Source organism: Clupea harengus, chromosome 4, assembly GCF_900700415.2.
Source record: "Clupea harengus chromosome 4, Ch_v2.0.2, whole genome shotgun sequence".
NCBI lineage: Eukaryota > Metazoa > Chordata > Actinopteri > Clupeiformes > Clupeidae > Clupea > Clupea harengus.
Window position 1 is genome coordinate 30,631,204 of NC_045155.1, and position 15,125 is coordinate 30,646,328.

Here is a 15,125-nt window from a genome sequence, read left to right on the forward strand (position 1 = left end):
ATACAAGATATGCTTTTGTAAACATAGCCTACATGTCGACAAATAATCCGCATAGCCAACTGGCCTGCCAAATAATCAGTATAACATCCGGGTTGGCTGTTCATTAGACTTATTGTGTGTAGTTACAACGTTTAGCTCAGATCTCACAAAGACGTGGACACTTGGTGGTGTTGCAGCCACGGAAACTTTTTTTAATGGCAAGAGACCTTTTTATGGACGTACATAGTTCAGGGAGCTATTTTTCCAGCACTAATAATGGGAGATGAAATGGCCCATTATAAATAACATGTCTCTATTAAAGGGATGGTGGAAGAGGATAGGCCTCGTGTGTTGTCTTTTAGGGTGTAGGAAGAGCACATTCTTCAAGAGTCGAATCTTTACTTAGCTTAACGTAATTATTCTAAATGCACAGCAGCTAAAGTGGAGGAAGCTTCCAAGACCGGAGCGCAGAGTGAATCAGGAGCATCCAGTTGAGATCCAGGACGACTCAGATTTGGCGTTATTCGCCATGATTCCTAATCGGGTCACTGGTACTGCGTGTGTGTGTGATGCTAAGGTAGAGGAACTGACCAATTAGCAACAGGCTGGAAAGACCAGAGTTGGAATGAGGGTGAGACTGGGGCAGAGTCTTCGTCGTTATTGGTTGTGTTTCGCGACGGTGTCTTTGCTTGTGCTCGGGCTCAGCCTGTGAAGACCCCGCTGCAGTAGTAGATAAATCACCCAGGGACACAGGGAGGAGTGACAGTAAGGCAGTCCATGTTATTGGCTGTTTCCTGATTACCTACTGGCACTCCGCCTCTGCAGCAGTCGGAAAACTGACAGTGAGAGCGTGGAGTTATTGTAGAGTTATTGTAGAGCTATACTCTGTTTTCTGATGGCTCTGCTATTCAGCCTGTAAAAACCTCTGTGCAGCGGCAGCGGCGGCAACAGCTGCTGCACGTTTAAACGAGAGGAATTTCTGTGGAGCTGAGAGGCTGCTGTGCTCTGTGTTTGCTGACGGCCCTGCCTCTCCGCCCGCGACGGCCTCCTCTGCGGGGGCGTGCGGCCAGGGAGCCTGAGGCCCCGATATCGCTGAGTCATCAAGCCTCACTCTCCAACAGGAAACCACCCACGCCCCCCCCCCCCAGTCTCAGGCGCATAGAAGCGCACCACGCAGTCCACGGGCGGACCCTGAAAGTGACTGTGCATTTGAAGGCGTAAATTGATCCAGGGGGAGTTTATAAATGGGATGTGAAGTGGAGTTCTCCGAGAGTCCATTTCCTGCTCTGTTGGCAGGCTGTGAGAGAAGCTGCGTAGTAGAAACACAGTGGAAGTGAAACAAACACAGTTCCTTTTAATATGGCGTTTCCTCTGGTGAATTCCATCGGTGTTGGCAAAAACACGTCGTGCTATCAAGTGTGCACAAACAGCCTTTGGTATGAAATTTTATTCCGTAATGCTATGCCGTAACATTTGTAAATTACACCCCCCCCCCCCCCCCCTGAAATAATGTGCACAATAATGTGCACTTGGTTGGTCCATGTTATTATTGCCAAATTGGGAAGTGGGTTTTTGAAAAAAAGGAAGTGGCTCTCCCATGACCATGCGCATCACTTCCTCTTTGGCTTCTCTCAGATACCTGGTGACCCACCTCATGGGCGCAGACCTGAACAACATTGTGAAGTGCCAGAAGCTGACGGACGACCACGTGCAGTTCCTCATCTACCAGATCCTCCGTGGCCTCAAGGTGACCAGACTCTTCCCAAACTAGTCAAAGCCCTGTGGCATGCAAAGCATCTCCTAAACATCAACACACGTAACCCTATCCCGTGGCCCAGTCCTCCACATCGACACATCCACTTTTGATGCTATTTATAAACATTTCCACCACTGTAGCATGGGATACAGTGCTTCCAATATACTCTTAGCAAAATATTTTAAATTAATGTTTCTAAATAACCTGCCCTGTGAACTTTTAATCTCCATACAGTTAAACATTAAGTGACAATGTGTTTCCATGGGTCAAATATAGAGCTTAGTGAAAATGAGTTCAGAACACACGCTTCAGGAACCAGGTGTTTTGTGGGTTTCCCATCTCATGTAAATATTGAATGTGTGTTTCTCATTACTGGTTTGTCTTTTATAGTACATCCACTCGGCAGACATCATACACAGGGTGAGTAACTTATCAGTTTGAATTATGTGTGATACGATCATGAACTGAAGCAATTGCTGTGACCTTGAATGAACAGGAAGTCAGCTGTATCCATAAAAGTATACGCATATCTTCCTCGGTCGCTCATTCTGACCCCCTCCCTCCCTCCCTCTCTCTCACCCCCTCCCTCCCTCTCTCTCTCTCACCCTTTCCTTCCCTCTTCCCTTCTCTCTCTTTGTCTCTCCCCTTCAATAGGATCTGAAGCCCAGTAATCTGGCTGTGAATGAGGACTGTGAGCTGAAGGTGAGTAAGTTCATGGAAAGGGGAGCCCCCACACACACATACACGCACACACACAGCCACAGACACACACACACACACACACACACACACACACACACACACACACACTGTTTGAAACAAGTCCAGAGAACTACATGCCTGACAGTCAAAGCGAGTCCACAGCTAACTGGAAGGGCCATGGAATCACTTTATCATTTTCTCTCTCATTCTGTTTTTCTACCTTTTGTTTGTTTGTTTGTTTGTTTGTTCATTCATTCATTCATTTATTTATTTATTTGTTTGTTTATCCATGTCTTCATTCCTTCTATCCACTCTCTCTCTCTCAGATCCTGGACTTTGGTCTGGCCCGGCATACAGATGATGAGATGACTGGCTATGTGGCGACGCGGTGGTACCGAGCCCCTGAGATCATGCTCAACTGGATGCACTACAACATGACCGGTACAACTGGTTGGCTCCAACCATTGTGTTTTTTTATTTTTATTTTTATTTTTATTAGCAACTGAAATCCTGATGTGAATTATGGAGTATTGATAGGAAATCTATCTCTTAGTTTTGATGCAATGTTAAAATCATACATGCATATACTTATTTATAGCAGAATTTATTATTTAAAAAAATAAAATGTCACATAATTGCTAATAGCAGTTCTTACGATCATATTGGTGTTCTTAAATACCTGTTTTTATTTTTAATTCTTCTTAAATTCCTGTTTTTATTTTGAATTCTCAACACTGTAGTGGACATTTGGTCGGTTGGATGCATCATGGCTGAGCTGCTGACTGGGAGGACCTTATTCCCCGGGACTGACCGTATCCTTTCCACTCTTATAATATTCCCCTGATCTCTCTTTGCAGGACACCCGTATAATATTCCCCTGGTCTCTCGCTGAGGTACACACTTATAATATTCCCCTGGTCTCACGCCGGGGTACACCCGTATGATACTCTCCTGATCCCACGCCGGGGTACACCCGTATGATACTCTCCTGATCCCACGCCGGGGTACACCCGTATGATATTCCCCTGATCTCGCGCTTGAGTACACCTGTATGATATTCCCCTGATCTCTCGCTTGAGTACACCCGTATGATATTCTCCTGGTCTCTCTCTCTGCAGTACACCCGTATGATATTCCCCTGATCTCTCTCTCTGCAGTACACCCGTATGATATTCCCCTGGTCTCACGCCGGGGTACACTCTGAAGGCTCTCTAGATATGTACATGGCTGTAACAGTAACCCCCTGATCCTGTTTTTTTTTTTGTGTTGTTGTTGTGTTGTGATAGTCTGTGCTCATATAAAACCCATGTTGTCATTCAATCGCTCGCGCTCTCTCTCTTTCTTTCTCTCTCTGTCTGTCTCTCTCTCTCTCTCTCTTTCTGAAGCTGTTGCTCTCTGCTTCCTGCTCTAGCAGGGCTTGACAGGAAATATCATCCGCGCATTTCACAAAGTAACAGTGGAGCCCTCTAATGCTGCGTGATTTTTACTTCTTGCTGTGACATGGATAATAATATATCAGACATTTTATTCACCAGTACCAATGCTCTTTATGCTTCAATATTGCAGTTGATACTTTAATAATGCTTGATTTTCCTCCTCCGTTTGTGTGTGTCTTGTGTTTCTCTCTCCTTGCCTCCCACTCATGTACCGGCCCTCTAACCCTTCTTCCAGCTCCTAACAGCAAACCCAGCAGTCAGCTGTAACTCCCCCACAGTGTCTTTTAACACAGACTCTGAGCTGAACATCTTTAGGAAACACTGCAGCAGCTATGCGCTTATTTGTGCTTCTTTTACTTTTACATTTACATTTAGTCATTTAGCAGACGCTTTTGTCCAAAGCGACGTACAAGGGAGAGAACAGTCAAGCTACGAGCAATAGAAACCTGGTGTAACAATAAATGCTACTTTACATAAGAAACAGAAAAACGAAATAGAAAAGAAAAGAAGAAGAAAAAGAAGTGCAGGAATGTAACTGCTGTAAGTTCAAGTTAAGCACTAGTCAAAGTGCCAGTTAGGAAGGGAGGTGCTCTCTGAAGAGTTGGGTATTCAAAAGCTTCTTAAAGGTAGAGAGGGACGCCCCCTGCTCTGGTAGTGTTAGGCAGCTCTCCCCTGCTCTGGTAGTGTTAGGCAGCTCGCCCCTGCTCTGGTAGTGTTAGGCAGCACGCCCCTGCTCTGGTAGTGTTCTTAAAGGTAGAGAGGGACGCCCCTGCTCTGGTAGTGTTAGGCAGCACGCCCCTGCTCTGGTAGTGTTAGGCAGCTCGTTCTTAAAGGTAGAGAGGGACGCCCCTGCTCTGGTAGTGTTAGGCAGCTCGCCCCTGCTCTGGTAGTGTTAGGCAGCTCGCCCCTGCTCTGGTAGTGTTAGGCAGCACGCCCCTGCTCTGGTAGTGTTAGGCAGCTCGCCCCTGCTCTGGTAGTGTTAGGCAGCTTGTTCCACCAACGTGGAGCCAGTGTCAACACTGTACCTGTTTTCCTGCACGCCAGCTCGTCTGCCAGGTGCCTCCTGAACGTGTATTTCTCCCGCGGGCGCGTTAAGTACGCTAAGCCCGGCCCATATTTCACACCCCGCTCGTAGCTGTCTGTCTGCTTGTCTCACCCCGCTCACAGCTGTCTGTCTGTCTGCTTGTCTGTACTTTCCCAGAGGGTTGTGAACAGGCTTCCCTGTCTTGCTGAGACGACGCAAGGTGTTCTGCATAGCTGCTCCTAACCTCGGCTTACTGGCGGTTTCATACTAAATTAACCTTTCCTATGGAAAAAACAGACTGCTTGCTGTTGATGATTAGGTGCGGGCACAACCGGCGGCAACAACCGGAGTTGTTGTTTTGTTACTGCCTTTCCACAGAACTCCCTGGTTTGGTGTTTTTATTTATTTTCTTTTTATTAATTGTCCCCAGTCACCTCCAGGCCACACATGCCCGTGAGCGGGGTGACGCATCTTGGCTACTGTTGGTGTTTTTTTATTTCCCTTTCCTTGAGTCGTCAGTAGATATTGATCAGTTGAAACTCATTATGCTCCTGGTGGGGACCCCGGGCCCTGATCTGTTGATGAAACTCTCCTCAGAGTCTGTGAGTGCCTTTGCTCGCCACATCGCCGCCTCTCGGGTTTTGTCGTTGCGCCAGACCGGCTGTGTGTGTGTGCACGAGGTGTGTGTGTGTGTGTGTGTGTGCGCGTGCGTGCACTAACAATAACACGCAACATTTCTTGCAGCTTGCTTAGCCTGAAGTGCCGCCGCCCGCCTCTGTGTCCTTTTCTGCCACAGAATCAGAGCGAAGAGCTCAGAAATGCTGAAATGATACTCAATGAACCCGACGTACTTTCGTTTGAGATTGCTAATGGACTTTGCCCTCAGATTTTGCCGACCTCAACAATAATCTGTGTCCTTTTGTGTCACTCCGCTTGTGATTTTGCATGCGTGAACTTCCCCACCCCACCCCAAATCCCCTGCTCCTCTTTCAGTCCAAACTCCAAAGATGCTCACTACGGCGGCCCTCTTTAAATGACTGACAATGAGCAGGTGTGTGTTCAAGAGCCAGTGCTTGTGTTGTTGACCCTTGACCCCAGGCCTCCCTCAAAGACATAAACCAGCTTCAGCAGATTATGAGGCTGACTGGAACGCCCCCCGCCTCGCTAATAAATAGGATGCCTAGCCACGAGGTGAGAGCCCACTCAGGCCTGGAAACACACACATTCAGACACATGCTTTTACACCCACATGCTTTTACACACACATGCTTACACATGCTTACACACACACACACACATGCCAACACACACATGCTTACACACACGCACGCACACACACACACACACACATGCTTACACACACATGGGCTCTGAAAAGCGCCTTGAGACAATTTCAATTGTTTCAATTGGTGCTATAGAAATGAAATTTAATTGAATTGAGTTGAAAATTGAACATGCCTTCATAACATTATTAAGCATTACCATCCAACCATCCATTGGTTTGAGTTAAATTCTCTTAAGGAAATGATAAGGTGTATAGGAAGTTACGGGGGGAAAAAATCACAGATGGTCTGGGGTCTGTTCTTCTACTCAGTCGCTCACCCTCCCTCTCCCGCTCTCTCTCTCTCTCTTTCTTTTTGTGACGTTTCTTCTCGTCTGCACCTGTGACGATGTAGATGGCTCGTAATGGAAAAAGCACGCTGCCAGCACAAACATTTGCCTGCTCAAATTGCCTGCTTATTGTCCCGTGTACTGCATTAAAGCATTGCATACTAACAAGCCATTACAATATGAGACTCTCAGCACTTAATGCCTCATAAGGGCACAGGCAGTCCCAGGAGTCAGATTTAACCAGATAACCTTGTGCTGTAGCCACAGGCTGTTTTCATGGCAAACATTCCTGTAACTGGTTAGGGATATTGGATTGCAAGTCTGATTTATGACCGTACCTGTAATACAAGAGGTATATGACTTTCTACAACCTTAAACTGACTCAGTTTTAGCATCATGTTCCGTATACTTTTTTAACTGTTGAGAAATCACAGGTTTCTCTTCTGCGTCTTGAGAATTTCGGTGTTTCCATGTCATACTCACTAGGATACTATGAAAGGGACTGTTAGATCTCACCAGTTTTTCAGGCATTTTGGTTCGTTTGATGAGACCTGATTGTAGATTATTTAGAGGAATCCAAAAACAGGAGATTAGCGTATTAGCATATTCATTATGTCACTGAAGTCAGTGACAATGAAAAAACAAGTTTGTGTCTCTTCTGTTTTATGATGCAATTACACGTCTTCCATTCCTTTCCTTTTGTAGGCCAGGAACTACATCAACTCCTTACCGCAGATGGCGAAGAGGAATTTCACCGACGTGTTCATTGGAGCCAACCCACTTGGTAAGAGTGCAGCGCAATCCGGAGTACTGGACCTACTCAATCACTCAAACACACCACCTACAGAGCACCCAGAGCTGGCCCAGACCTGCGCCAGATCAGAGCCAGATCCGTTGCCTAATTGAGGTTTAACTGGGTGTCCCAGCATACTGGTCACACACTCTGGTGTTAGCTTGGTATCACACCTTCAATAGTTACACCAGCAGCAACACATTCAGAGGCCCTGGCCATGTAAACTTCCTGTTTAGAGTTAAGCCTTCTGCTATACTGTGGTTGGTTAAAACTCTGAAAGGGACAGTATTTCTACTCAGCATATACATTTCTTCATGATAAACACACATTAATGAGTGAAGAAACTGGTAAATCCTCTTCATGCACTAATCCTTAAAAAATAGAAGTAATCATCCATGTGGCTGCTTGTGTTCAGACCCTCTGGCTTAAAAGAGGGAATATAGCCCTCAGCCATAACAAAGAAATCATCATCATCATCATCATCATCCTCCTCCCATGTTGCTGTTGGTGTCAGGGTATTAGTGTTGCAGTGCAATGCAATGTAAACCAGGGACGTGCACAGGAGAGGCCTCCTCGACTGAAGTTGCCCCTCCGAAGGAAATATATTTTTTAAATAGTATTACGGCTGCAGAACTTCATGTAGGCCTAGATAAAATAATCGCGGAATAAGCGTCCAGGGGGTGTGGCGGCGGTTAGTGATCGACCCTGACAATTTCACAGTTTCAAGTGATATAGGCACAATATGCGTTCAGGGGGAGGGGGCCTGGCAAAAATGAACGTGTTGCCCCTTTTTTCCAGGGCAGCAATGGCCCTTCAAAATTCCTGTGCACGTCCCTGATAAACAATGGTTTAACTTTAACACTTAGCTGGTCAGTATTGTATAGTGATCATGCAGTCACAAATAGTTGAACATTATTTAGTTTACTTTCTGGATGTCAGTGAATGAATGTAGAAACAAATACTTCAGTAAATACATGAATGAAGTAAGTGAAAGTCAGTGAGTCAGTTGCCACAGAAACGAGAAACCAAATGCTGTGTACAAAATCACACTTAAAATATAACTAAATGTCATGATTAGCCTGAAATATAATGTACGGTATGATGAGACTCATTCTAGTGTGTGTGTGTGTGTGTGTGTTCACCTGCAGCGGTGGATCTGCTGGAGAAGATGCTGGTTCTGGACACGGACAAGAGGATAACTGCGGCCGAGGCGCTGGCCCACACGTACTTCGCCCAGTACCACTGACCCAGCCTGGCAGAGCCGTATGACCAGAGCTTTGAGAGCCGCGAGCTTGAGATCGATGAGTGGAAAAGTGAGTGCAACTCTACAGCCACTTATATCAGTCATTAAATCACGTTTTCTGAGTGAGTGATTGAGTGAGTTATCACTCACTTTCATTATGACTTTGTTAAAGTGCACTAAGTGCTTTCTGTTGTGAAATAATGAATATGCCTCTACACCTGCACTGATTCATTTCTGAAGGATAAGTATTCATCTTGATTCTTTGTTTTGGATGCTTTTTTTTATGTAGTTGTTGAGAATTGAAGTGTTGACACATTTAAAAAAAAAAGGGATAAAACCAAGAACAAAGAGACTTACTGCATCCTTACAGAGGTTCTGTGGAAGGGCCTCCATGTTTTCACAGACGTCTGATGAAAAGCACAAGCAGAAACATTTCCTCAGAAGACTAAGAGGCTCCTTGATAGACAGGAAGCATTTTTTCCCTCTCCCAGCGGATATTTCTGTCGCGAAAGTAGTTATCCCTGACTTAATATTTAAAAAAATGAGTACAACTCTTAAACCTAGAGATACATTGGCGTTCCTTATTGTTGGGGTAGGACACAAACATGATACCCTTATGGTACCTTTAACTTTCTGGAGCTTAAATGTTTTTGTTTTTCCAGTGATGGAAAGTTCTTGTGGAGTTCTCTTTGAGGTAGTGATCACTTCTTGCTCTGTGTGCTCCTCCCAACAGCTCTCACCTTTGAAGAGACGGTGAGTTTCGTGCCCCCTGTCTTAGATGAGGACGAGATGGAATCGTAAGGTCAGAGGTCCGGGGTGAAAGGTCAAACCGAGTTGGCCTGAATCAACAGGCCTGGCCCTGCAAGACCTCCATGCCCTACTCCACTCAGCCTCACAGGACCTAACGAATCATTGAAGTGCCTCGCATTGCTCATGGGTGTTGTTTTTTTCTTTCTTTTTTTTTGATCCTTTGTTTTTGGTTTGTTTATAAAAATCAAGCTTTAGCCAACCCAGTCTGTCCGTCCTCGACAACAAAAAGACACATAGGGAAAGTGTGAATGATAAGGGATGTTTAGAAGTATGGTCTTCTGTCAGATGAGCCCTGGCGCAAGCTAATTCTGTTGGAAGAGGCCAATGTGAAATCAAACCACTAATTTTAAGAGGGAAGTTCTTTTATGAGGTTGCTGGTCCATTGTCTTTTCTAGTTATCTCCTCTTTTCACGACAGCTGAAAAACCTCTTGTTGAATCTTTGTTTGGAAAGCACAATATTTGAATGTATGTTAATGTATGCTGGTGACATTCAAATGTTGAATTTTTTTGTAGCCTCCGTCATAGCCGTAGCTCAGTAGCTTTTACTTTTCTCTCTCTCAAATGGTAAGCCTATGAAATTCTTCTTAGAATTCTACTAAGTGACAAGACGTTAGCATATCGCCCACAGTAGTCTGTAGGTGACAGAGTAATGAAATGATCCCCCTCTAGTCAAGGTGTAAAACGTACCTGAGCCACTGTAGGTTGGACTATCAGTGAAATACACTAATGCATAAAATGTGTATCATTGGTACCAAATGAACTAATGTGTAAATAGAGGTTCCATCTTTTTAAAAGTGTTTTAATCCCTTTTGTTCCTTCCTGTATGTTACTCTGTCAAGCAATCTCTGTATAGGCAAGTTTCTCTGTGTGTGTGTCTACACTTGTGTGTATGTGGGGTATGAATGTGTGACAAGGATTTGAGCTGTTATTTTTAGAGTGCGAAGAGAAATATCAGATGAATGTCAAAAGACTGAAATAGAAAGGAATATTTATACACTGTTTAGGTGATATTTATGAACTGGAGTGAGTGTATGTGTCTGTAGGCTTCTCTCCATGGCTGCTTGTAGTGTGAATACAACCAAGAAATTGTTTACTAAATAATAAAGACAGTTATTTTTCACCAGATATGTTTCTACTTGCTTATCAGACCTATTATTGTTTTCATGAAAAACCTTTCCGAAGTATTCTATGTTTACACCACTAGATGGAACTATGTCTCTTATCTGAATTGACCTAAGATCAGTCAATTATGTGCAGGAGGTGTAATCCACTTTTGTTGTTGAAACACTCCCATGTAAGGGAATTGGCTTTTTAGAAGCAGGTGATGCTTTGCTAGTTTGTGTTTCGGCTTTGAATCTGCTATGTTCAATGAAGTAATGTCACGCAATTTAGTTTGATGGTGTGTGCAACGGGCAGTGGGCGTGATCAAGTAGGGGTACTGAAGAGATTGGCGTGAACTTTTCTGGAATCACGCATGCGCCAGTCGTTCGCTCGCACGAACCACCACAGGGCCATCATGGAGAGAAAAGGTAATCCTCAAAAACATTTACCCTGTATGTAGAAGTATTTTTTTTACTTTTATCTTGCATAAGTACAAAGTGACAGAGAAAACCCATGATGCTACAGTTCGGTGCAGTTGTTTAGAATTTTCATTTGTGTTATTTTTTTAAATGAATTGGGGAAGACATGCGTTTGTTCCCCAGTATCTAGTTGACGCTAGCTAGCAAACGTCACACGAGACTAGCTAGAAAGCTAATGTTAGCCTGGTGTCTGGCTAACGGGTGTGTACCCAAGTTATGCTGTGAAAGCACACCGCTAATCGTCGGTATTATGGCTAGCCTCAATACCTCTAAACACATTAACTTCAATTATCTGTCAGCTTAACTATAAGAAGGGCATTGTCATTGTTTGCTTATCAGATATCGTTTCAGGTATTGCAACGTATAGACAGTAAATTAGTAGAAAGGTTCACAAAAGCCGAGTTTGTGACGATTAACGTTCACGGTATAGCATTAGCTACTGAATTAGCAAACAATACTGGAAGCTGCACGTTAGCTACCATAGCCACAACTAGCAATAGCTAGTGACGTTAAATGATCGGACATCGGCCGTAAGGCGCTGTCAGACATGGAATGACGTTTACCGTCTTTGGATGTTAGTGATTTTTGGCAGTTATCACAAGTTCACCAACGGATGCTGTCTGTGTTCAATTCGTTTTAACTATATTAGGTAGATAGCTAGCTGAATACTACCGGGTGAGCTTACTAGCTTGCTCTAGCCATGCAACGTTCCAGTTGCTTGGTAACTAGAAAGCCAATCCAGCCGCATAACTTGGTTAGCAATATGTCCGATAATATTTGACACGACAACTAATGAAATGTTCCCAACTTGTGTGAAAATATTGCAGTTATCTTAACGTTCATAGGGACGTACAGTAAGCCTGCAAACACCTGGCTAGATACCAGCCTATCTACATTCGATTGTTCGAGTTCAGTTACATCGCCATAGTTTTAACGTCTAGATAGTTAGTAGAAAGGTTCACAAAAGCCGAGTTTGTGACGATTAACGTTTATTATTTATTAACGTTTATTACTTACAGTTAGCGCAATGCATGATAAGTTCATACAGCTGACTTTGGTAACGTCAATCTTGCACATTTTGGTAAGGCAGGTAGATAGTTAGCGTAGGTGTTTAGAGTTTAACACCCACATACGTGATCTGACGTTTAGAGTAATTATGTTTGTATGTGTCTCGATGTGTCTTTACAGTTTTGGCGCTCCAGGCAAGGAAGAAACGATCTAAGAAGAAGTCCACCAAGAAGTGAGTTTTCTTTCTCATCTCACACAGCCCTCATCAAACCTGCGTTGCCTTTTCAAGGAATTTCAGTGACAGCTGATTTCCCGAACAGGCTATGCAAACAGAGGACCGCACAGTCACTGTTACCAAAAAAAGACCCAGACCAGAGCCTGACCAGTGAAAAATATCAGTCCCTCCAGGAACATTAAAGCTCCCACCAGAAACCTTTCTAATGTCTGTTATGTTACTATCATAGTTGTGAGTATGAACAAAGGACGTAATGAAACTGGACATAATGTACTTCAGCGGGAGGGGTGGAAATGCAGGGTTATTAGTCCTGGTCTTCGGCCTGATGGTATATCCGTCTGCAAGGTTAGAGACATTTGTAACCTTCTCATGTTTCGTTAGTCAGTTTTGTTATGATTCCGATTGAGAGATGTGGGCTCAGCAGCCTTTGTGTCGGATCTTTTTGCAAAACTTTAAAGGGCAGTGCTTGTTATGTCCCTGAAAAATGGATGCAATGCCACTCCTGTAGTTTCGTTTGAGAGTAGTGGACGGAAACTATGAGGTGATGACGTTGGTATGTGGGAAGTGTCAGTTTCCAAACACACTTTCTCTCCATGATGGCATCAGTCATTTAAAAAAGTTGTCTTTGAAGCGTGGGGCCAACCTTTGCATGGCCATAGAATTAGAACAACATCTTTATTTGTATGGCACCAGTTCTCCACTGTGGTGACCTGAAGTTGTGCAATTTACGTTTTGAATGAGCAAAATGTGTGCTTCTTTCTCTGTGAGAAAGAAAGCGTCCTGTTGTGTTTTCTTGGTCGTGTCTTTTGTCTTGCATGTTTGTTCGGAGGCCATATTGATGTTTGGACTTCCATGCTTGTTTTGTTTTTAATTTGTAGCCAAAAGAATCAGCCTACAAAGGCTTTCAGGCTGGGAGGCTGTGTGTGTTTGAGGGGAAGAAGAAGAAGAAATGTCGGTGTAATTTTTTGAGTCATATGATTTGGGTTGTTTCTTGGCTGGACACTCTAAACTGCCAACAAACCCCAGAGGCGTTTGGATTCTCTTGTTCGACTGAAATGATCTTGATCTAGTCAGGGCTGAGCGTGTGTCTCTCTTCAGTCATCGTGATCTGGTGTGCTGATGATGAAGGCCTGTGTCTGCTGAAACGGCTGATAAAGAGATTTGAACAGATCAGTCCTTAGACTCAGTTCTGCCCCTTAGCTCCCGTGCACTGCATGTTTTCCAACTAAGCTCATTTGTGGCATTCTAGATTGGCTAAATCAGACATGCGCATGTAATCAGGAGCATACTAGAGTCAACTACACTGACTTTAATTGGGTGTCTGGAGCACGTATTCATTGGCGATATTTATTTATTTATTTATTTATTTATTTATTTTTTCTTCGTGCAGGGGCTGACACAGAGGAAGGTTTGATGGTGTAGATAATAAGGTGACAGTGACAGGCTATTGATTCATGAAAAAGTAGGCACTCAGTTCTTCAGATGAGACTGAGAGAGAGAGAGCACACACACACACACACACACACACACACACACACACACGAGCACTCAGACAAGTCACCTCATTGGACCCCTCGAGCATTGCTTGGTTTGAGAGACACATTTACGGATAGGTCACTTGAGAATACAAATGACCAACCGGCTAGCACGTAAATGTATAAACCTTCAGGCACATAGACTGTCCAGCAGCTCTCCGCTGGCAGCGCCCGGCAGTCATGATGTACCAGCGAAAGGTCATGATTACAAGTCCTGAGGAACACACAAGCACTGCTGCTGAGCTGCCTCTCGTCCCCCGCTGCTCACTCAGTCCAAATTTACAGCCACCGCAGTCACCACATCCATGGGGTTTTTCCATTAGCGATTTTGGCCGCACCGGGCTGTGTTTCCATTATAGGTTGTGCTGTGCCGTGCCGTGCCGCGGTTGTTCTGGACCCCTCTCCTGAGCAGGGCCAAACCGCACCGGGTCCACCTCAGAACGTGCCGAATGGCGTTGAAGATTCTATCTCTTTTGTGATCGGCTCAGTCATCATTCAGTGCTTGTCATAGTGTGTGTATTTATTGTTGTATATCGGGACATGCATGAAGCAGGTCCGTTTGAAAAGTTTAATTTGGAATGTTTGAATAGTAACTATAAAAACATCAGTAAATGCTAAACTCTCCAATCAACATAGTGAGTGTTTAGGCAGACATTGAAAATAAACAATAATAATAATAATAAACAAAATAAACGTGTTATCTCATTGTGACATGGTATATAAACTCAATAAATTCCATGGTTAAATAACATCGTTATCTGGAGATCTAGCAAGCTGGCCAGCTAGCCCACATAGAATTAGAAATTTTTAATCTTTGACTAAAGAAAGAAGTGCAAGTCTGGAAACTTCTTTTAAGACTAAACCAAGTGTTTCGTTTGGGGGCTAATGTTATGCATACTTAAATGCATGTATGACAACTGGGGTAATACCGGAGGAAACCAACATTACTCTTTGTGTCGAGAAGCTCTTTGCCTCCACTTTGTCAAATATTTTTGTATGTCGGGACACCTCAGCAGCGTTAACCCCTTACACACCCTCGAGAGAATAGACCCTGATGTTTGGAAATACAAATCCAGGCTGTACTTGGTCGACAGCCTAAGCTGAGCGAAGTCGTGCCGTGACACCACTCGTATGGAATAACTGCACCAGACACCGTAGGTCAGTGTTGTCTGTGAGGGCTCTGTGCGGTCGATAAGAACGGCACTGTCCTAGATATTACCAGACACTGGGATGGAGCTGGCCCTGATTAAGTATGGATCCACCAATGAGCAGTCATCATAGGACGGTGGTCCGTTATCATGGTTACTCAATCTGAACTCGATTTCTTTTTTTTTTTTTTTTTTCCCCTACCACCTGTAGTAATGATGATCCTGCTGTTGATGATCTAAATAAAGTGTATTCACCCGTTCAGT

At 44.1% G+C, this 15,125-nt stretch overlaps 2 protein-coding genes across 7 annotated transcripts in view; both read left to right on the forward strand.

The window, feature by feature from the left end:
- Positions 1-8,564, forward strand: part of mapk14a (mitogen-activated protein kinase 14a) — a 16,257-nt gene extending 7,693 nt beyond the window's left edge. Inside the window, exons 4-11 of the mRNA XM_031567032.2 lie at positions 1,615-1,726; positions 2,126-2,155; positions 2,390-2,437; positions 2,764-2,878; positions 3,178-3,249; positions 6,009-6,088; positions 7,214-7,292; positions 8,450-8,564. Coding sequence (XP_031422892.1) covers positions 1,615-1,726; positions 2,126-2,155; positions 2,390-2,437; positions 2,764-2,878; positions 3,178-3,249; positions 6,009-6,088; positions 7,214-7,292; positions 8,450-8,547 — 634 coding nt within the window. The 3' untranslated portion in view covers positions 8,548-8,564. The remainder of the gene's footprint in view (positions 1-1,614; positions 1,727-2,125; positions 2,156-2,389; positions 2,438-2,763; positions 2,879-3,177; positions 3,250-6,008; positions 6,089-7,213; positions 7,293-8,449) is intronic.
- Positions 8,565-10,666: 2,102 nt separating this feature from the next.
- srpk1a (SRSF protein kinase 1a) overlaps positions 10,667-15,125 on the forward strand; it is a 25,406-nt gene continuing 20,947 nt past the window's right edge. For 4 of the 6 annotated variants that reach the window (XR_004163621.2, XR_004163620.2, XR_004163623.2 and 1 more), the window contains exons 1-2: positions 10,673-10,884; positions 12,124-12,175. Coding sequence is in view for 3 of the 6 variants with exons in the window: in XM_012820126.3 (XP_012675580.2) it covers positions 10,830-10,884; positions 12,124-12,175 (107 nt within the window). In the remaining 3 variants the exon portion in view is untranslated. Of the gene's footprint in view, positions 10,885-10,957; positions 10,986-12,123; positions 12,176-15,125 lie in introns of those variants that run through there. The other 2 variants (XM_031567030.2, XM_031567031.2) reach the window with 2 other exon arrangements.